This window comes from Salvelinus fontinalis, chromosome 13 (genome assembly GCF_029448725.1).
Source record: "Salvelinus fontinalis isolate EN_2023a chromosome 13, ASM2944872v1, whole genome shotgun sequence".
Classification (NCBI taxonomy): domain Eukaryota; kingdom Metazoa; phylum Chordata; class Actinopteri; order Salmoniformes; family Salmonidae; genus Salvelinus; species Salvelinus fontinalis.
Window position 1 is genome coordinate 26,767,683 of NC_074677.1, and position 23,136 is coordinate 26,790,818.

Consider the following 23,136-nt stretch of genomic DNA (forward strand, 5'->3'; position numbering starts at 1 on the left):
TTAGTGAAAATGTTTATTGATGTGCATTTTACATTGACTTTGTTCAGACTGAAGAAAATAACCATTAAGATAGGAATCGCTGGGAGGCTTTGCGGAGAGAGGTATTTCCATACTTGCGGATCAAGGCCACTGCTTTATTCTTTAGGTGATCAGGAACAAGAGCAGAACTCTTACTCAAAAAGAGCAGAACTAAGCAGCACTCCAGAACATCTGGGTAAGGATATTTCTGAAAAAATTAAAATAATAATATTTGAAAAACAATGGCATCAGGAAAGAGTTCAGTAAAAAAAGTATGAGGGTGTCTTACTTTGACATGTTCTGGGATGTCAGCCAACTCTTTGTGGTGCTCAGAAACCATGGCAATCAAGCAGGGTAGAGATTCAGTGTCAGCTCTGAAAAACAAAAGATGACTAAACTCTGACAATCATAACTAACAAATTATTGCAGTTGTCTTTATAGTCTAAACAGCTAACTAATGTCCAAAGACACAATGAGAAAAATTATGCTGTACCCTTGTCCTGCATCAGTGGACTCTTGGCTGTCTGGAGTGGAGCCCTGGGCCGAGGTGGGCCTTTCAGTCTGTCCCTCCCCAGGGCTGGCTTTAGTCTCCTGGGTTTGGCTGTGCTGGTGCACCATGGAGGCCAGTCTCTGCTGGATCTCTGCTATAACCCTCTGTGTGGCCTGGCAGGTTGCGTGGGGCTCAGACAGCAGCACCTGGCAAGCGTTCACACGCACTCCCATCTTCACATCTCCATTCTGAGCGCTCACACACCATCCCATCCCATCTCCATTTGGAGTGTCAGTAACGTGGCTGTCTAATCCATTGATGTGGTTCTCGCTGGCTGAGTGCAGTCCATTAGTCATGTCTCTCTGAGCTCCTGCTGTGTTAGTGCTGAGGCTCCACCACATGTGGTAAAGGTCCTGGTAACACACAAACGCCTCCAGGCTCCGAGCTGCAGCCAAGGCCTTCTCATCCGAGGGGTCCACCATCTTTTTGTGTTCTGAGATGGAGTCGATACCTGGCAGAGAAAGAGTAGAATTAATATGAGAATTTCACATTGGTTCAAAGGATGCATTTCTTTCATACATTTGGAAGACGAGGACCATACAGCGTTAGTGTCCACACTTCCAGTGATATTGAGTACTGTAGGCACAGATTGCCCTGTTGTCACCGGTCTGTGCACATTTTAAAGAGTGCGACTGCAGTTAAAGGGTTGGGCCTTTTGTCCTGGAGTGGACTAGTTCACACAGATTAAAAGTATAACAGAATATTTTATCAAATGTGAGGCCTCTTGTGAATGTTATTGATAATCAACTAGGCTTATCATTGTTTTGCCATTCTTGTTATCAACACAATTTTGCTGAGATGGGCTAGTACTTTCCAGTAAATCCTTATAGCTTTCTTTTCAGTTCTCTCTCAGACATGGAAAATAAGAGCATATGGATAAGACATGGGTATAAGTAGAAGAATTGCCAAGACTTGAACACAAACAGAACCTCCTGAAGTCAGAGACTCAGACATTTCTCTGTGTTCTCCTGTTGATGATCCCCCTCTACTGATGGTTCAATATATAACATGTAGACTTATAACTCATTTCACTTCACTGCCTCAACTTGCACATGCAGTACAGGAGGGCAGGCATGCAGTGGCCAGAACTGACTTTAATAGTCTGGAGAGGCTTTGAAACAGATGCCGTTGCCAGAAGCTGTATTACCTAACCACAGCAAGTGGGATCATGTACCAGACCTTCAGTGATATGACCACCACTGGCAGCTGCACACTTGTGGCAAGCGTGCACGAGAACAACATTTACGGGAAGTGCGAGGTAGGCAACCGCTGGTCCAGCCAGCAGGGCAGCAACCCTAGGGTTCGGCAGGGGTAGGCCATCATTGTAAATAAGAATGTTAAAGGACTTTCTTAGTTAAATAAAAGTTTGTTAAATGAAATAAAAACAAACCGCCCAGACGGAGAGGGGAACTGGGCCACTTTTGGAACACCAGAGGGCGCAAGCACCAACAACTTCCAAGAGCCCTGGATATTATGACACCATGTCAGTGAAGCAGGTCCCTAACAACTTCTACAGAACACTGGAACCTGGTCTCCACCTACTCTACCACACAGAGACACTTCCTCACCCTTCAAAGGGGAAACCAACTCTTCAAGTGTTCCCCGGTGAGATACAATGTGGGGTCTTGCAGCAGAGGACCAGCCATTCTTATCTACAACCACAGAGACACACACCAGAGACTTTTATGGACCCAAGCCAAGAAATTAGTTTAAGCCTGGCGTCATCACATTCAGAGCGATCAATAACGAACGAGCAGACATGGCCATCTGCTCTGGGATTAAACCAACTGGCTGCAACTCTGAACACTACGGTATTGGAGGAGGTGGACACTTCCCTGGGGCTGCTCCTACGCTAGGATGTCCATGGACTGGGATGTCCATGGACACGGCACAGGCTGGAGTGCATCTAAGGAGATCTCTGAAGCTGCCATGCCTCTTACACCGTTAAAATCCATAATCCATATTAAAACATGTTATCAATGCATTATATTACAGTAAAACAATGTTTAACTTACTAACCATTCTGTGCCACCAACTGTATAAGATTGGTTTATGGATTTTGTATAAGACTGAAGAGATTGGCTGTTGTATGTAAAAATAAAAATACCTGTTTTAAAATGAGATGTATTGGACATTGCTCTATGGTAGCATTTCTAAATTGAAGGTACTGTACAAATACAGTATATGTGAAAAAAATAATCCATTGTATACATTTTCATTTATATTCTTATGTGTGTCAGTGTGTAATCCTTGCCATGGATAATAAAGATGGGTAAACTAAGATGTTGAGTCACCTTGAGGAAACAGCAGCCTGCAGGTCTCTGACATCAGCAAGAAGTGACCCGCCTCATTCCCTCTGGCCACGCCCTGCAACAGCTTCTCTAGGGCCGCCCCCCAGTCACCTAGCAACCAGCTCACTGCACCCAGGGTCAGGTCAAGGGACAGAAGGATCAGAAGCTGGAGGGGGACAAGAGCATTACAATGGGTTCAGATGAATACACAGAGGCACCACTGTCTACAGAGTAGATCTTCCCCTAAATGTCTACAAACTTACATTTGCAGACTAAGATCTATCAATATCTCTCCATCCCATCAGCAGAATAATTTTACCCCAGCCCAGCCTCTGTCCACTGATGACCTACCTGTTTCATAGGAACGTTAGGTGTTGTCTGAGGATTCTCTATGGCCTTCAGTTGTTGGTGAAGAGCTTGGAGTATCTCTGGGTTGCTGGGGGAGACAGCAAACACCCTCTCCCACACAGCCCTCAGGGTAGCCAGGAAGCCATCTTGATTATTACAGGGAGCAGACCAGGGATGGATGGAGGAACAGGTCCAAGTCACTATGTCTGTCCCTGTTAGACTCACAGTGAGCAGCTCAATAGTGCAGTAATGTAACCGATGGGCCTATAGCAGAGGGGGACAGTATAGATAAAGCATGAAAATCAACACGCAACTCTATCTGACCATCATCTATAGCTAATCAATGAGACTATATATAGTATCTTCATCTATAAGCATCGGCCAGTTCAGGGCAACTTACCAATAGGCTCTCATGTGTGTTGAGGAGTTGCTGTGCTCCCAGCCAATCCTGAGAGGACGCCAGGTCTTTGGCACATCTCAGGGAGAGTGAATAGGACAGGTCGCTTTCGCCAGCGATCTTCGCCAGACTGGCGGCCGTCTTCAGTGAGACAGGGTCGTTTTTCTTGGCGATGACTTTGGCTGCGTCGAAGCTGGAGTCCACGGCGAGATAACTGTGTGATAAATACACAGCGAGTTCCTTTAGCATCAAGTCAGCTATTTCGAGGAACCAGCTTTTACTCTACCTGCATTGCACAGTGCACTTTTACACCAAGATGCAGTTTTATTAATGAAAATAGGTAAATGTTTGTCTTAATTACCATTTAGCAGCAGTAGACAAGTGGCCGTCTTTCTCCAGCACGGCTGCCCAGGTGGTGTAGAGCCCCTTGAGCACAGGGTCATCTGGCTGCAGCCTAGCCTTGGCCAGGGCTATGGCCTCCCTGAGAAAGCACAAACATTACACTCACAGCTTAGAGATTACAATGATCACTCTCATTGATAGGTCAGTCACAGGTAGCACAATCTAAAATCCTAACACTTAGAAGTTACTCTAATGGAGTAACAACACTAACTTTGTTATTCTTTATTTCATAATTTATGTGTAAAATAAACATATGAACGTGTGTGTGTGTGTGTGTGTGTGTGTGTCTGCTGAATGACCTGTAGAGCTGGTGGGACTTGAGGAGGTCGATGGCCTCGTAGACCTTGTTGATGGAGAGAAGATGGGAGGCAGCCTTGAGGAACTGCTCCTGAAGACACAGCTGCTTCACATAGACCTCCACGGTCTTCAGCCACACCTGGTAACCAGCTGAGAGGGTTTCACAAGTGTTATTACACACCTGCATGCATCCATACATACAGCACTTCACCAAAGAGAAACACATTACCATGTCAAAGAGCAAGAGAACAAAACAATTATACTCATCAAAAACTAACTAAATTGACTAGTTGGTTGTTGAATCAGAACCACTTAATATTCGAAATATGCATTCTAAAATGGAATAAATATTAAAGAAATATAACCATTTCACAATTAAAATTAGTGCCCTTTACCCATAGGTGCAACTGAGAGCAGGTGATCACTCAGCTCTCCTTTCTCAGTGGCCACCTGCAGAGCTCCAGCGATGTCACCTTTCCATAGTCTCAGGTACACCGCAGACTCATAGTGACCTGCCTCCACATGGCCCTCCTCTACAGGATTAAAAAGGGACACCACAACATAAGGAGAATGGAAGTGATTTGTCAGTCACCTTTTATCCGCGCACACACAGTGCAGTCGGAAAGTATTCAGTCCCCTTCACTTTATCAACATTTTGTTACGTTACAGCCGTATTCTAAAATGGATTAAAACATTTAAAAAAATGTAAATCCTCCATCTACACACAACACACCCCATAATGACAAAGCAGAAACAGGTTTAGAAATGTAACATTACAAATAAAAATACAAAAACACCTTATTTACATAAATATTCAGACCCTTTACTCAGTACTTTGTTGAAGCACCTTTGGCAGCGATCACATCCTTCAGTGTTCTTGGGTATGACTCTACAAGCTTTGTACACCTGTATTTGGGGAGCCCATTTTTCTCTGCAGATCCTGGGGAGCGTCGCTGCACAGCTATTTTCAGGTCTCTCCAGAGATGCTCGATTGGGTTCAAGCCTGGGCTCTGGCTGGGCCACTGAAGGACATTTAGAGACTTGTCCCGAAGCAACTCATGCATTGTCTTGGCTGTGTTAATTTATTTTATTTCACCAGGTAGGCTAATTGAGAACAAGTTCTCATTTACAACTGCGACCTGGCCAAGATATAGCAACGCAGTTCGACACATACAACAGAGTTACACATGGAATAAACAAACATACAGTCAATTATACAGTAGAAAAAGTATATATATACAGTGTGTGCAAATGTTTTTTTTTTTTTTTTTTCACCTTTATTTAACCAGGTAGGCAAATTGAGAACACGTTCTCATTTACAATTGCGACCTGGCCAAGATAAAGCAAAGCAGTTCGACACATACAACAACACATAGTTACACATGGAGTAAAACAAACATACAGTCAATAATACAGTGAAAAATAAGTCTATATACAATATGAGCAAAATGAGGTAAGATAAGGGAGTTAAGGCAATAAATAGGCCATGGTCGCAAAGTAATTACAATATAGCAATTAAACACTGGAGAGATAGATGCGCAGAAGATTAATGTGCAAATAGAGATACTGGGGTGCAAAGGAGCAAGATAAATAAATACAGTATGAGGTATTTGGATGGGATATTTACAGATGGAGTATGTACAGGTGCAGTGACCTGCTCTGACAGCTGATGCTTAAAGCTAGTGAGGGAGATATGAGCCTCCAGCTTCAGTGATTTTTGCAGTTCGTTTCAGTCATTGGCAGCAGAGAACTGGAAGGAAAGGCAGCCAAAAAGAGGAATTGGCTTTGGGGGTGACCAGTGAGATATACCTGCTGGAGCGCGTGCTAAGAGTGGGTGCTGCTATGGTGACCAGTGAGCTGAGATAAGGCGAGGCTTTACCTAGCAAAGACTTGTAGATGACCTGTAGCCAGTGGGTTTGGCGACGAGTTTGAAGTGAGGGCCAGCCAACGAGAGTGTACAGGTTGCAGTGGTGGGTAGTATATGGGGCTTTGGTGACTAAACGTATGTCACTGTGATAGACTGCATCCAATTTGTTGAGTAGACTGTTGGAGGCTATTTTGTAAATTACGTCGCCGAAGTCGAGGATCGTTAGGGTGGTCAGTTTTACGAGGGTATGTTTGGCAGCATCAGTGAAGGATGCTTTGTTGCGAAATAGGAAGCCGATTCTAGATTTAATTTTGGATTGGAGATGCTTAATGTGAGTATGGAAGGAGAGTTTACAGTCTAGCCAGGCACCCAGGTATTTGTAGTTGTCCACATATTCTAAGTCAGAACCGTCCAGGGTAGTGATGCTGGACGGGCGGGCAGGTGGATCAGAGAATCACCAGCAGCAAGAGCGACATCATTGATGTATACAGAGAATCAAATCAAAGTTTATTTGTCACATGCGCCGAACACAACAGGTGTAGACCTTACAGTGAAATGCTTACTTACAGGCTCTAACCAATAGTGCGAAAAAAGGGTGTGTGTGTAAGTAAGTAAAGAAATAAAACATTAAAAATACGATAAGAGTAGCAAGGCTATATACAGACACCGGTTAGTCAGGCTCATTGAGGTAGTATGTACATGTAGGTATGGTTAAAGTGACTATGCATATATGATGAACAGAGTAGCAGTAGTGTAAAAGGAGGGGTTGGCGGGAGGTGGGACACAATGCAGATAGCCCAGTTAGCCAATGTGCGGGAGCACTGGTTGGTCGGGGCCAATTGAGGTAGTATGTACATGGATGTATGGGTAAAATGACTATGCATATAAGATAAACAGAGAGTAGCAGCAGCGTAAAAGAGGGGTTGGGGGGGGCACAGAATGTAAATAGTCCGGGTAGCCATTGGTTACCTGTTCAGAAGTCTTATGGCTTGGGGGTAAAAACTGTTGAGACGCCTTTTTGTCCTAGACTTGGCACTCCGGTACCGCTTGCCATGCGGTAGTAGAGAGAACAGTCTATGACTGGGGTGGCTGGGGTCTTTGACAATTTAATAGGACCTTCCTCTGACACCGCCTGGTGTAGAGGTCCTGGATGGCAGGCAGCTTTGCCCCAGTGATGTATTGGGCCGTACGCACTACCCTCTGAAGTGCCTTGCGGTCAGAGGCCGAGCGATTGCCGTACCAGGCAGTGATGCAACCGGTCAGGATGCGCTCGATGTTGCAGCTGTAGAACCTTTTGAGGATCTCAGGACCCATGCCAAATCTTTTTAGTTTCCTGAGGGCGGATAGGCTTTGTCGCGCCCTCTTCACGACTGTCTTGGTGTGTTTGGACCATTTTAGTTTGTTGTTGATGTGGACACCAAGGAATTTGAAGCTCACAACCTGCTCCACTACAGCCCTGTCGATGAGAATGGGGACGTGCTCGGTGCTCCTTTTCCTGTAGTCCACAATCATCTCCTCAGTCTTGGTTACGTTGAGGGATAGGTTGTTATTCTGGCACCACCCGGCCAGGTCTCTGACCTCATCCCTATAGGCTGTCTCGTCGTTGTCTGTGATCAGGCCTTCCACTGTTGTGTCATCTGCAAACTTAATGATGGTGTTGGACTCGTGCCTGGCCATGCAGTCATGGGTGAACAGGGAGTACAGGAGGGGACTGAGCACGCACCCCTGGGGAGCTCCAGTGTTGCGGATCAGTGTGGTAGATGTGTTGCTACCTACCCTCACCACCTGGGGGCGACCCGTCAGGAAGTCCAGCCAGTTGCAGAGGGAGGTGTTTAGTCCCAGCTTCCTTAGCTTAGTGATGAGCTTTGAGGGTACTGTGGTGTTGAACGCTGAGCTGTAGTCAATAAACAGCATTCTCACATAGGTGTTCCTTTTGTCCAGGTGGGAAAGGGCAGTGTGGAGTGCAATAGAGATTGCATCATCTGTGGATCTGTTTGGGCGGTATTTAAATTGAAGTGGGTCTAGGGTTTCTGGGATAATGGTGTTGATGTGAGCCATTACCAGCCTTTCAAAGCACTTCATGGCTACAGACGTGAGTGCTACGGGTCTGTAGTCATTTAGGCAGGTTGCCTTTGTGTTCTTGGGCACAGGGACTATGGTGGTCTGCTTGAAGCATGTTGGTATTACAGACTCAAATCAGGGACATGTTGAAAATGTCAGTGAAGACACCTGCCATATGGTCAGCACACGGAGAGTGGGATCCCACAGTCGTCCGGAAGAGCTGATGCTCTCATGCATGCCTCAGTGTTGCTTGCCTCAAAGCGAGCATAGAAGTGATTTAGCTCGTCTGGTAGGCTTGTGTCACTGCGCAGCTCGCGGCTGTGCTTCCCTTTGTAGTCTGTAATAGTCTGCAAGCCCTGCCACATCCGACGAGCGTCGGAGCCGGTGTAGTATGATTCAATCTTAGTCCTCTATTGACGCTTTGCCTGTTTGATTGTTAGAGTCCCACACCTTGAAAGCGGCAGCTCTACCCTTTAGCTCAGTGCGAATGTTGCCTGTAATCCATGGCTTCTGGTTGGGGTATGTACGTACAGTCACTGTGGGGATGACATCCTCAATGCACTTATTGATAAAGCCAGTGACTGATGTGGTGTATTCCTCAATGTCATCAGAAGAATCCCAGAACATGTTCCAGTCTGTGATAGCAAAACTGTCCTGTATTTTAGCTTCTGCTTCATCTGACCATTTTTTAATAGACCGAGTCACTGGTGCTTCCTGCTTTAATTTTTGCTTGTAAGCAGGAGGATAGAGTTGTGGTCGGATTTACCAAATGGAGGGGGAGCTTTGTACGCGTCTCTGTGTGGAGTACAGGTGATCTAGAATTTTTTTCCCTCTGGTTGCACATTTAACATGTTGATAAAGATTTGGTAGAACTGATTTTAGTTTCCCTGCATTAAAGTCTCCGGCCACTAGGAGCGCCGCCTCTGGGTGAGTGGTTTCCTGTTTGCTTATTTCCTTATACAACTGACTGAGTGCGGTCTTAGTGCCCGCATCTGATTGTGATGGTAAATAAACAGCCACAAAAAGTATAGCTGAGAACTCTCTAAGCAAGTAGTGTGGCGAGTCGGGCAAGAGAATTGAAGCCTGTGGCCCCCCATAGAAACTGCCAGAGGTCCGGACAACAGGACCTCCGATTTGACACACAACTCTGAGACGTAGTTGGTGAACCAGGCGAGGTAGTCATTTGAGAAACCAAGGCTGTTGAGTCTGCCGATAAGAATCTGGTGATTGACAGAGTCGAAAGCCTTGGCCAGGTCGATGAATATGGCGGTTATGATATCGTTTAGGACCTCGAGCGTGGCTGAGGTGCACCCATGACCAGCTCTGAAAACAGATTGCATAGCGGAGAAGGTACGGTGGGATTCAAAATGGTCGGTGATCTTTTTGTTAACTTGGCTTTCGTAAACCTTAGAAAGGCACGGTAGGATAGATTTAGGTCTGTAGCAGTTTGGGTCTAGAGTGTCTCCCCCTTTGAAGAGGGTGATGACCGCGGCAGCTTTCCAATCTTTGGGAATCTCAGACGATACGAAAGAGAGGTTGAACAGGCTAGTAATAGGGGTTGCAACAATTGTCAGATAATTTTAGAAAGAGAGGGTCCAGATTGTCTAGCCTGGCTGATTTGTAGGGGTCCAGATTTTGCCGCTCTTTCAGAACATCAGCTATCTGGATTTGGGTGAAGGAGAAATGGGGAGGCTTGGGAGAGTTGTTGTGGGGGGTGCAGGGCAGTTGACCGGGGTAGGGGTAGCCAGGTGGAAAGCATGGCCAGTCGTAGAAAAATAATTATTGAAATTCTCAAATATAGTGGATTTATCAGTGGTGACAATGTTTCCTAGCCTCAGTGTGCTTAGGGTCGTTGTCCTGTTGGAAAATGAACCTTCACCCCAGTCTGACGTCCTGAGTGCTCTGGAGCAGGTTTTCTTCAAGGATCTCTCTGTACTTTACTCTGTTCATCTTTGCCTCGGTCCTGACTAGTCTCCTAGTCCCTGCTGCTGAAACACATCATGATGCTGCCATCACCATGCTTCATCGTAGGGGTGGTGCCAGGTTTCCTCCAGATATGACGCTTGGCATTCAGGCCAAAGAGTTCAATGTTGGTTTCAACAGACCAGATAATCTTGTTACTCATGGTCTGAGTTTCTTTAGGTGCCTTTTGGCAAACTCCAAGCAGGCTGTTATGTGCCTTTTACTAAGGAGTGCCTTCCATCTGGCCATTATACCATAAAGTACTGATTGGTGGAGTGCTGCAGAGATGGTTGTCCTTCTGGAATGTTCTCCCTTCTCCACAGAGGACCTCTGGAGCTCTATCAGTGTGACGATCAGGTTCTTGGTCACCTCCCTGACCAAGGCCCTTCTCCCCTGATTGCTCAGTTTGGCCAGACAGTCAGCTCTAGGAAGAGTCATGGTGTTTCCAAACTTCTTCCATTTAAGAATGATGGAGGGCAATGTGTCCTTGGGGACCTTCAACGCTGCAGATATTATTTTGTACCCTACCCCAGGTCTGTGCCTCGACACAATCCTGTCTTGGAGCTCTACCGACAATTCCTTCGACCTGATGGCTTGGTTTTTGCTCTGACATGTACCGTCAACCGTGGGACGTTATACAGACAGGTGTAACGTAACAAAATGTGGAAGGGGTCTGAATATTTTCCGAATGCACTGTATATACACTAAGGTTTGTAGACAGCCAATTCCACTCATTTGAAAGGGTATTTCAGCCACACCAGTTGTCCACATACTTTTGGTCATGTAGTGTGTGTAATATATATATACACACACAGTACCAGTCATAAGTTTGTGGGTGTCTACTTGGAAGATTCTAAAATAAATTTTGATTTGTTAAAAAAAAAAAGTGGGTTACTACATGTTATTTCATAGTTTTGATGTCTTCACTATTATTCTACAATGTAGAGTATAGTAAAAATACAGAAAAACCCTGGAATGAGTAGGTGTCCAAACTTTTGACTGGTACTGTATATACACACATACATGTATACACAGACACATAGAGAAAGCATTATATCACATGTATGTATTATGAAAGTGTTATAATAAGTGTTATTAAAGTGTTAAAAAGTATGTAATCGTTATGAACGTGTAATAACAATCATATAATACAACATAAGATAGTGTACTCACCCTCCTCTTGGAACATCCTGTAGAGGGCATCTCTGTCTGCGAACAGCCCCAGTTGGATGTGATCTCCCAGGCCTGGGACACAGTGGGCTGGAGACGCTGAGGACAGACAGGGATGGACAAAGTCAGGGTCAGAGTCAAACGCTGCTCTATGGAGGACAGAAAAAAATGATGACCACTCTTTTCTTTCTGGACCATGTCTCATGAATCTTATGATGTAGACTTAAATAAAGACAAATCCTTGTGCTTTTTTTTATGCCGGCGCATACACATGAAAATGTAATCAGGAAACAATAGTTGAGTACTTGTTCATTGTTTTGGTCAGGGTTCCCCAACTGGCGTTTATTTGGCCCCCTAAGTTCTGAGCAAAAAAAAACAGACTAAAAACATCAGGAAATCAGCGCCAAGTGATTTTAATTTAAGAAATCTGTTCCTATATATATTCCTACGCATAATAGAGAGACACGTGATCGTATACAAATGTAAGTAAGGTTTGAAATTATTACCTTTTAGTCAAACATAACTGTTTGGGCTTCTTGCGGTCAATTTGCAGTCTACCACCTATTTGTAATTATGTTCCGGCCCCCCGACCCCCCCAAAAAATCATCCCACAGTTGAATCTAGCTGATGATCCCTGATATAGGTCCTCAAAAGGTGTAACTACTGGGCTACATGTCTAATCTTGTGGTATAATCCACAATATAGGATGGATTGAGTCTCACCCTCAGAGTGCCTGACTGCGGCCAGGTTGAGACAGTCCTGCTGGAGGTCTTCTCTGGGGCGGTGGTCCATGGAGGTACTGAGGGGCAGCATGGAGCGAGGTTTCCTCTTCTTCAGAGACACCTCTGGAGGAAAGACAGACCGCAAGAGGGGTTGGAGTGGATGGAGATGGATACTTGCACTTGTCATTTAATAAAGGGCCCTATGTTTTTCTTGGTTAGATCACGTGGTTAGGAAAAACTCTGTGCCCTATGAACAATTTTCTTAGTGTATTTTGATAGGATTCCATAACATACAGTACCTGTTTTCTCCACTTTTTTAATTTCTTTCTTTACAGTGAGTAAGGATTTCCCTCCATTTTGCACTTTCTCCATCACAGGTCTGTCCATCTGATTACTGGATGAAGAGACTAAAATAAAAAGAGTACTATGTGTGAGCTGTATGACATTGTCATTATTTACTGATTGCATATGGCAGATGCAATTGAAGGAGATGACTGAATTGAGACAGACTGAATGTAATAGTAGATTGGACATGACTGCAGTGCTACCTGTCACTGAGGAGATGCTAGTGGTCTCGCTCCCCTCCTCTTCCTCCTCCTCGTTGTCAGATGGTCTTTCTCCTGGTGCTGGGGACGCCCCTTTATTCCCCTCTCCAATTAGAGACAAGCTCTCCTCCGCCTTTGCTCCTCCTTTCCCGGTTGCCTTCTTCTTCTTCTTGGCCTTTAACTTGGCCTTCTGGTCAAGTGTCTTTTTCGCTAAGAAGAGAAAGACATTTTTACCTTTGTATTATCATTAGAAAAATATACAATTCATTGCACTCTAAATGTTATGGATCTTTACAATCAAATATATGAAAATGCTCAAATGTTGACCATTTACACAACCAGCAACTTTCTAAAAATCAACTTTGTGAATAAAACTAGAAATAAAATGTTTTGTTACTTTTGGGGGGCTTGGTGAATTCCTGCTTGGACACTGCCCACTCCTGCACAGTGAAGTCATCTGCTCCCGTCCAGACCAGGTCCGGGTCCACAGGAGACCATTGGACACACAGCAGCCGGCCCCTGTGACCCCTGTAGTTGCACAGCCCCTCCTCCTTCTGCACGTCCCACACCTAGGGACCGTATAGCTTTAATTTGCTATATATGGCACAGGTACAGCCAACTAGCAGTAGCAAACGCTACCTAGCAACAACAAAAAAGAAACGATACTTGGAGTCCATGTATCAATATAATAAAATCGGTCAAAATAATATTGCGACATGCAACTGCATCAATTTTTCCCTCATCACTATATAGAACCACATGGAAGAAAACAGTAGGAACTAGTAAAAGGTGTAAAGGCTGGGTCCGTGTAGCTGTCGTTAGGTAAATAACACATTGGGACAGACCTGTGCTGTACCGTCGTAACAGACGGTAACCAGTCTCCCGTCGTGGTGGGGGCTCCAGGCCAGGCCAGTGATCTTGGCTGTGTGACCCGCCAGGCTCCGATACGCCTCGGTCATCACAACGGGAATCTCTGGAGGAGTCTCTGAACACAGACAAAGAAAAACAGTGACCACTTTAAAATACTGTGAAATTAACCAGAAATTGCTAACTCCTGCATAGCAAAAACATCTTCCAAGACCATTAGTTATCATAGCTACCGTTCACAATGGAGACCTCCGCTGGCCTACTGCTGTCTCTACATCCCATAATACCCTCACTGCATCATACCTTGAGATATGCACACTTGTCTTTCACACAGATCAGACAACATCTCAATAGAATATTTAAGTTAAACACTCAGATCTCAAAATAAGATTCAGCCCTAGAATACACCCCTGGGGAACTCTCCTCACCTATGACAGTGCGGAGGTCGTGGACATAGACCAAGGCGTTGCTGGACCCAGAGGCCAGGAGGTACTGCAGCTCGGGCAGGGAACTGTGGTCATGGTGCCAGCGCAGCACGTTGATGATCTTATGGTGCTGCTGGATGGTACACAGCAGCTTGAGAGTCGGAGCCTGGTATACCTCTACAGACCTGAAAGAGACAAAGCCAGGAAATATTGTTAGCCCCATATCATTTCAAGAACTTTGTGACCTAGTGTAAATGGATACATAAATAAAATCTACCACATTACAGTAAATCCATCAGTACAGCTGTAGTCTTATTTTAGACAGGCACTCAATCATTCTAGATGACAGTTGGTTCCAGGCAATTGTCCAGGCCTATATACACAGTTTAAGGGAATGAGAGGACTCACCCGTCCTCATTGCCGATGGCCACAACTTTACCATCTGGTTTCCAGCTGAGATCTGTGTGGGGTGACAGCTTGTGCTGCAGAAAATAGAACATGACCTTCAAAACCTATTCAAATGACCAACATTATATTCAATTGCACATCGCCACATGCAGTGATTGGGTAAAATACTTAAGGAATTAAGTAGAGGGTCCTGCTGAAAACTAAATGCATAAATGTAGATAGCCTTTCCATCTCACCTTGATGCTGTTGGTGTCCTTGATGACCCTGTCAATGTCGGTGGCCTCTCCCGCCAGTTTCCAGGGGTCATGCTGTAGGATGATGCCCTCTCCAGCACAGCTATACAGGCTGTAGGACAGACGGTCTCCTGCTCCACCTGGATGACACGCTGACTGTTACACACTGTTCCAGCAACCCCCTTGCCTCGCTTATTCACACACAATCATACTCATCCAGCGTATATTATGGTATATTATCTGATGGTTGCAGTCTGACAACACTAATCAGTTAATGATAAACCTCAAGACGTCGCATCTCAATCTCCACATGACATTCTGGAGCCTTTCCAGCAGAAAGTGTCTAAACAAATGAACAGGTCTTTATGTTGGTTTAGAAACCATCAGCAGATCTTTCTCACAGGAGCAATTATGTTTACTGCTTCAAAAGACTGAATGACTGATACGGTAATCAAAATGTCATCTGCCGGCAGCTGGTAAAATGTACTTTCCACCATCTTGATTTCCCAATGAATGGCTCAGGGAGAGAGATAATTGTTTTCCCAACTCATTGAATTATGGAGTATATTAAAAAAAGTGTCAAGAGATGCATGCTTTCTGCTGACTCATGGCTTTGGCACAACGTCCACTCAGAGAAGTTGCTGGGTCAGAGGGTGCTCAGCATACAGTACACACACTTACACTTATTAAGAGCTTACCAAATGACAGAGGAGGGACTGGGGGTCCCCAGGCTAATGTGTACACAGTCTTTTTGTGATAAGTGCTGGATACCTGAGGCGGCCTGGGAACAACACAATAAAGACCTTTCATTAACATCATAACAGACATGAAATGTCATTATCTTGGTGAGAAGTGTTGATAATCACTAACAGTAGGAATTTGATTATACCGCCAACATACAATATCTCAGATACGAGAGTTAAGAGAAAGTTGTAGATGAAGAGTTTTACTTGTTAGAGAAAGCATCGTAAATGCCAACTTTGCCGTCATCGGTTCCAAAAGCTAAGGATCCTTCTTTTGTTGGATGCCAGGACAACTGCAATGAACAAAGAATTGTCACACACACACGGGCTAGCCAACTTCACTTTTACCACAAACCATTAGTCAATAACTGATATCAATATGCCCTAAGAGTCTCTTACCGCTGTGACTTTGGACTTGATGCCCTGCCAGAAGGTCTTGGTGTCGTACTTGTTCTGGATTGAGAGGGTGCTCCACACGCGGATCATGCCATCTCCCACCCCCAGGGCCAAGCAGCCCGTACCCACAGGAGAGAAGGTCAGGGTGTACACAAACCCCCCCAGGGTGGGAAGGGTCCAGCAGCAGTCCAACGATGACAGATCCCAACATTTTATCTGGAATAATGATAAGCAAATTTCTTCTTGCCAACATGGATTCTGTAATCACTCTCGGCACATATGCACGCTAAGTACTGCTCATAAACTGCATGTTTGATTGACCACTTATAGGGCCCAATTTCACACCGTACTCAAAGTGTCACTGTTGTCAATAGACACAGTCAGTAAATTGCTTGCTAAAGCTACACCGAGAGAGTTTAACCCCCATCTCACCACTCTGTCCATTGAGGTGCTGAGCAGGAGCTCTCGGTTGTCCTGAACACACACTGAGCTCATGTTGAACACGATCCTGCTGTGGTTCTGGCCCTCTGAGGATGCTCCCAACAGGCTCCACTTCTGCTTGCCTCCCTTGGTGAGGTCCCACAAGATCAGCTCACCCCTTCACATACAGGGGGATGTTAGTACAGTCTGGGCAAAACAAATGATCAAAAGACTTAAGTACAGCGAGTTGCAGACTAAATCATATTTATCACAATTAACTGTACCATCCTCAATTATGTTTTTATAGTTCATACCCAAAGCAGCTTGATACGACTTGCGTTGGCTTCCCCTTGGGCCAGTGCACAGTGAGCCAGAGTCTCTCCTTGACCGCAGGATCCACCCCTGTTCCTCTTCTCTTCAGGAACGGTAGCTTCATGGTCATCACACCTGACAGAGAGAGACATAATCATCTTTAACTCCAAGAGATGGGACCCTCTTAAAGAGCATACTGCACCAACTCTCAATAGTAGTATGATACGCAGATAAAGCAATGGAGGATGCAGGTTGATAACTCAGTTAGGATATCGTCTCACCTTTACCCTTCAGCGTGCTCCAGATTCTTATGGTCTGGTCCTTGCTCCCAGATGCAAGATAACATCCCTTTTCTTTGCCCTCGGTCATCTCATTGGTCGTTTCTGAAAATATAATTTTTATTATACGTAACAAATTAACAAAGTGATTCACAAAATAATAATAAAACAGTACTAACAAAGAAACAAAAAGACAAGAGAAAGAAAAGCTAATTAAACTCATACATTGAAAGACACTGAACTCCTGATCTCCTCTGGCAGACCATTCCAAAGTCTAGGGGCCCTAAAGGGCAAACGCTCCCTCTGTTTTCAACCTAGACTTTGGAATGGTCTGCCAGAGGAGATCAGGATTTCAGTGTCTTTTAATGTATGAGTGCCTTGTCAACAGTGCTTTGCCAGAGGATCTCCGGCTGCTTCCTGATTCGTAGGGAGATAAAAGATCTGATATAGGATGAGGCTAAACCAAGCCTTAAACGTGTAGTACAATTTTCTATTATTTTCGAAGTGACTGGTAGCCAGCTAAGAGAAGCTAAAATAGGTGTGATATGGTAATGGCTACACTTCCTAGTGCTTGTTAAAAGCCAAGCTGCATTTTGAACTTAATATAGATGGAGTGATTTCTGACTGAGTTACAGTAATATAGGTGTGAGGAAATAAAAGCATGTATAACTTTCTCCAGATCAGTGACTGAAATAAAATACTTGACTTTAACTATATTTCTTAGATGAGCAGGACTGGACAACCTTCTTCACATGCAGCTCGAGGTTTAGGTCAGGGTAAAAAATAAGACACCAAGGTTTCTGGCCTAAGGCTTTACATTGGTGGACAAAGGGGTAAAATGTATCTTAAAAACATTGATGACTAAAAATAGATAGTTCTCTCATCATGCCACTTGTCACTGACTGAATACATTTAGGATGGCTCGGCACAGCATCTTTCATAATACACCACCTGTGTTGTCGTCTACTCTGCTGTAAAGCACCTCCTCATTGGGTAGTGGAGCCCAGGCCAGGGCGTGGATCTCGTCGTCATGGCCACGGAGACGATGCACCACCTCACCTTTCTTACTGATGTCAATCAGCACAATCATGCCATCTTTGTACCTAAGAGAGATTAAGATACATAACCATATGGGATGTTTTCCTGGGAAGTAATTTGTCGCTGGTATTTGCTGTTCGTGATGCATATCGATGAATGCTGTGAAATGTACTAGGGCTGACCCCAATTATTTAACGGGTCGATTGTTTGGTCAATAGGCTGTTGGTCAAACTAGATTGTTTGTTGTTGTCGAGCAGTAGAAAATATCAATATATTGAGTTAATGGCACACGAGACACCTATCTTATTCACGCCCATCTCTGTGACCTAATCCATTGCGGAGGCTGCAGGATGGGACAGTCCAAGAAGGGGAGTGTGGCTGTACAATGCACATCTCTCTCCAGAATGCACATTCATTGTTTCATAACTTCATTGTGTGAACTGTTTGCGTTTGATTGTTAGTGTATATCAATTCCCCATTACATATATCGCCAGTAGTATATTTACCGTTAATTCCTAATCTACAATGTTTGGTTACGGTAATGTCTGTTAATGCATTCAATATATTATTACTCCAGTCTTTTACTCTTCTCATTGTCAGAGTGGACACATTGTTTGCAGGGCGCACAACCTATGCTACACAAGAAACACATTTTGTTTCATTTCATTCCATTCATGAGTTTTGTAAATTTAGTCAGTCTTTTGTTTGGAGCGCTCCTGTCAATGTTGAGTAAGGACGCGCACCTGATTACGCATAGAAGTAGGCCTATAGGCTACCTGGCCGGTGCGCAAATGTAGGAATATAAATATGCCCATTTGGGGATCTGAAAATATTTCTGATAGGTTTAATGCACCACCACTAATGAGCTGTCGAGCTTCTTAAAGTAATATTTTCTTCACCACAAACAGCAAGCAAACCCAAAAATATTTTTACATACATTGAGAATGACAATAACTCCTCAATATAATTTGATAAATCTTTCCAGCTCTCTCCCTTTCAATAACCACTCAGCATGAAAGGGAAAAAGATATCATACTCTGACCCATTGGAAACTTCATAAAATAGGCCTACCTGATTACTTCTTATCCCTTGCGCAAATTGCCTACAGCTGTGTATGTTCCAAGCTCACTGGTGCGGGAAACTGAGGGCACAGAATAATTTATACAATGTTGCAAGGAGCTTCAGGCCGGAGCCAAGTTAATAGTTGATACAATATTTGAAGTTCGTTGCAGACGAACTTGCCAATGTGACTTATAGGATATTTATTTTTAAACTCAAGATATTTTCTACCTGCAGGCTGGAATATTTTTATTTGTTAGCTTTATAGGCTATTTTTACATAGTTGGCAATGGGAGTTACTTTTTAGGTTTATAATTTTCATAGAATTTTGATTAACCACATGACAATGATGTTGAAATACAAAGACGTTATTATAAATTAAATGAAACTGTTCCATGAAATTGTGCATAAGAAAACCACAACTGGCACACAGATCGATAGAAATTGTAAGATAAATTGGTATTCCACATGAGAAAGTTTGCAGACTCCTCGTGTAGCCTATTGCCGGCAACTTCAGGAGAGTAACGACAGAATTTGGGGAAGCCAGTAGGAGCGGGAGGATGGTTGGAACATGTTACGTTTATCTTGATCTCTGGCTCCCCTTTGATTATTTGTGTCTTATTTCATCAACCAGTGAGCTTAAAGCATCAGACAGCTCATTGCATTTATTGTTTATTTTATTAAAACACATAGGGTGTATATTTACATGGAAAAATACACGTTTTGAGCAGACGACTTTCGGTCGACCAAGATTTTCTTTAGTCGAGGACAGCCCTAAAATGTACACTTCTCAGCATAAGCAATTATTGTGCATGCATGCACCATTAGAGGTTAAATCTCATACCCCACAGCAACATAGTGCCAGTTGTGAGGGGAGCAGGACAGGCAGAAGATATTCCTTGGTTCGGGGAAGAAGCTTTGAGATTCACCAGTGTTGTACTGGTAGCAGACCACAATGCCCTTCTCATCCCCTGACACCACAAGGTTCTTCTCCACGGGGGACCAGTGGAGGGCTGTGATGGTGTTCTGTACACATAATAGACTTAGATACAATACTTTGAAAAACGTTTTCTATGAGAAAATGTATCTTATACCTGGGAGAGAGAGACAAGATGGAATCAACACTATTCTAAAAGGTCTCAGAGTGGAACTAACCTGGTGAGTTTTATGCTCCTTTACCAGCACCTTCTCATTTGTGTCCCAGAATTTAACAGTCCCATCATCTGAAGTACTGGCACAATTATGGCTTTGGCCGGCATGCTGGCAGAATGAGAAGCCAGACACTCTCTCTCTGTGGCCAACCAGTTCACCTGAAAGCAAGACAAATTAGAATTAGCCATGTTGATTTGATACATGTCCACTGACTGACTTCTAGAACACACAATGGCTAACATGAGAATAATAGGGTACTTACCAACAACTGTAGAGGATGATGCTGTAACGTCAACCAAATATATGGTGTTTTTAGCTCCAAACGCCAATATACCCTTGTCATTCGTGTCACTGCATCGCGAAGAGTACCAGTTTGGAGAGGCTGGAAGAAGTCTCTCGTGCATTGTGAAAGGAATGGTCGACATTCAGAATCTAAATTGATATACAGTAAATCAAAATCTATTCACATCACCGGGGTATAAAGAACGATTTAAAAGCACATGTCTTATTCAAGTGGAACGTTCATGCTGTATCATAAACATAACGAAAGCCGTATAATTGACCCAATTGTCGTAAAGAGTACGGAACCAGAGAAGGGTTAAACTATGTCAGTATGCTTGCATTTTTTCCTTCGCATTTGATAAATACATTTTGTCTTATCAGCTCATATTTGTATATTATGCATTTTAATAATTGACTGTATATGAAGATTTTAACAATGGTAAAACGGAACCACACCAAAGACAGTACAGTATGAAGATAGGCTAAACGCGGGCTATGTTCGAATACTTATACTAACTGCACTAACTATACTTTTTGTGACGTATTTGAGTATGTAGTATGCTTATTGATTATAGCATGGATATCGTACTAAATATGCCAACATGAGACGTGTTCAAGCAGTGCACACTATTTACGTGCTTTTAGGGGCCATTACGCCAATTCTTCAGGGAAGGGCGTGACTTCACAAAGGTTTCAGATTTCAAGAAAATTGTGGAAAATATGCAGCCGAAGTGTGAACGCTGCGTGTAACACATCCGGTGTCAGGATAAATAAAAAGCAAGGTCTGCTAACTTTCTTTAATTATGCTTAATTACCGCAAACAATGAATGGCAAATGCAATTTTCGTATAAACGGGTTCGCTGCATCACCACGCAGGGTAAACAGGGAACTGCAGGAAGTATGTAAACAGCTGTTCTTATACCGTGATGGCGTAGTTCCAACGCGTCTGTTGGCCTATCACAGTAGAGGCTGGGCGCGGTTTAGACTTTGCCCCGCCTTTGCTGGCCCTCGGATTTGTCCAAGCCCCTTTGCGCGTTCCTTTTGTCCACATCTGGTTGCTGGGTAGATTAGATCCGTCTTGTGTCTGTCGATTCTACACTGAAACAGTTCCTAATATGGTATTGTCCAGTATTCTAATCTCCTGGTTGGCCTAGAGAGATGCACCCCTCCCCTCTCCAGACTGTCCACAGCTTTTATGGCCTGTGTTGGTCAGTCCTTACACCTACACCCCCCCCCCCCCCCCCTCTGTATTGTTTGTGTGTGTGTGTGTGTATGTGTAACAAAACAATATTCATCTTCAAACAGGCTATAGTGCATAAACATAAATCCTAACAGAAGTCCGACGATATCGGATACAATTTCATTGCTGACAATTATGACAAATGTTAAGAAAGGTTGAGCAATGTGATAAAGTATTGACTTTTAAAATAAATTACGTTGGCTGACAACGTGTTAGCTACGCTATCCTTACAAACCGCAGCAGCAGTACTATTGTTGTCTCTACCTTCTTGCCCATTGTGCTGTTGTCTGTGCACAACAATGTTTGTACCCTGTTTTGTGTTGCTACCATGCTCTCTTGTCGTGACGTTTGTATTGTCCTATATTTTAATTTAATACATTTTTAATCCCAGCCCCCATCCCCGCAGGAGGCATTTGTCTTTTGGTAGGCCGTCATTGTAAGTAAGAATTTGTTCTCAACTGACTTGCCTAGTTAAATAAAAGAGTTAAACTTGGGGCTCCCGAGTGATGTTAGCTAGCTACCTAACGTTAGTTGGCTAGTACCAATACATCGAACTTGCCAGTATATTAACTATATGTCATTCTTAGCTAAGTGTTATAGTCTTTGTGCGTTTGCGATGGTCATTGTTAATTCGAGAGCGCAGAATAACTGATTAATTTACGAACACTCGACACCAGCTGAATATGGCCAGTGTTAGGGTTTATGCACTATAGCCTGCTACCATATTGTATGAAGATGAATATTGTTTGTGTATGTGTGTAAAGACTGAGCAACATAGAGTGACATGCTATAAAAACTGTGGTCAATCTGGAGAGGGGAGGGGTGCATATCTCTAGGCCAACCAGGGAGGGTAGGACACTGGACAATACCATATAAGGAACTGTTTGAGTGTAGCATCTGGGGAGCGGAACAAGACAGATCTAATCTACCCAAAGACCAGATGCGGACACCTGCGAGCACCAAGAGACTGGGACCAGTCTGAGTGCCAGCGATAAGCTTAACAAAGTTTAAACCACGCTCAGCCTCTACTGTGATAGGTGTAACAGTATAACTTTCAACCGTCCCCTCGCCCCGACACGGGCGCGAACCAGGGACCCTCTGCACACATCAACAACGGTCGCCCACGAAGCATCGTTACCCATCACTCCACAAAAGCCGCGGCCCTTGCAGAGCAAGGGGCAACACTACATCTAGGTTCCAGAGCAAGTGACGTAACTGATTGAAACGCTACTAGCGCGTACCCGCTAACTAGCTAGCCATTTCACATCCGTTACACTCACCACCCTTTCAGCCTCCTCCTTTTTCCGCAGCAACCAGTGATCCGGGTCAACAGCATCAATGTAACAGTATAACTTTAAACCGTCCCCTCGCCCCGACACGGGCGCGAACCAGGGACCATCTGCACACATCAACAGCGGCCAAAATTGTACAGAAGTACAATGGGAGTCTGTATCTGAATTTAAAGGATGGCTAATTGGAGATGTTTGCCGGGCATACTGTGTGTACTGCAAATCAGATATGCTTGCAAAAATGTATGACATTTTCTACAGCAAAGCATATAAATAAATCAAAACCGTACAACCACACAACACAGTCTACATTACCACAGTTGGTTAAGAAAGTGGATGACTGCAAAAGTGCAGAAGCTATTGC

At 44.0% G+C, this 23,136-nt stretch overlaps 1 protein-coding gene across 2 annotated transcripts; it reads right to left on the reverse strand.

Annotated features, from left to right (window-relative positions):
• gemin5 (gem (nuclear organelle) associated protein 5) lies at window positions 1-21,123 on the reverse strand. Of its 2 annotated transcripts, XM_055942216.1 has the most exons (29): window positions 21,059-21,123; window positions 20,224-20,393; window positions 19,965-20,119; window positions 19,654-19,835; window positions 17,664-17,815; window positions 16,716-16,817; window positions 16,437-16,569; window positions 16,135-16,300; window positions 15,706-15,918; window positions 15,514-15,599; window positions 15,262-15,344; window positions 14,567-14,703; window positions 14,331-14,404; window positions 13,926-14,107; window positions 13,476-13,615; window positions 13,028-13,199; window positions 12,634-12,840; window positions 12,385-12,492; window positions 12,086-12,208; window positions 11,367-11,462; window positions 4,699-4,836; window positions 4,306-4,453; window positions 3,966-4,085; window positions 3,608-3,818; window positions 3,211-3,471; window positions 2,863-3,025; window positions 512-1,019; window positions 308-392; window positions 1-226 (listed from the first exon to the last, which is right to left on the reverse strand). In XM_055942216.1, the coding sequence occupies exons 2-29, from the start codon at window positions 20,384-20,386 to the stop codon at window positions 65-67; spliced, it is 4,470 nt and encodes a 1,489-aa protein (XP_055798191.1). In that variant the 5' UTR covers window positions 20,387-20,393; window positions 21,059-21,123; the 3' UTR covers window positions 1-64. The 2 variants fall into 2 exon arrangements, with proteins under 2 accessions (XP_055798191.1, XP_055798190.1); XM_055942215.1 differs by lacking the exon at window positions 21,059-21,123 and having other exon boundaries at window positions 20,224-21,004.
• Window positions 21,124-23,136: the final 2,013 nt, after the last annotated feature.

What these genes read in the sequence shown, in the direction of transcription:
- gemin5 (XM_055942216.1), bottom strand. Translation starts at nt 20,386, where the DNA reads ATGTCGACCATTCCTTTCACAATGCACGAGAGACTTCTTCCAGCCTCT. An exon ending in TGGCACTATGTTGCTGTGGG is followed by an intron (nt 17,816 to 19,653) that starts GTATGAGATTTA and finishes AATCTCTCTTAG; the next exon opens with GTACAAAGATGGCATGATTG. An exon ending in AAGTCCCACCAGCTCTACAG is followed by an intron (nt 4,086 to 4,305) that starts GTCATTCAGCAG and finishes GTGCTTTCTCAG; the next exon opens with GGAGGCCATAGCCCTGGCCA.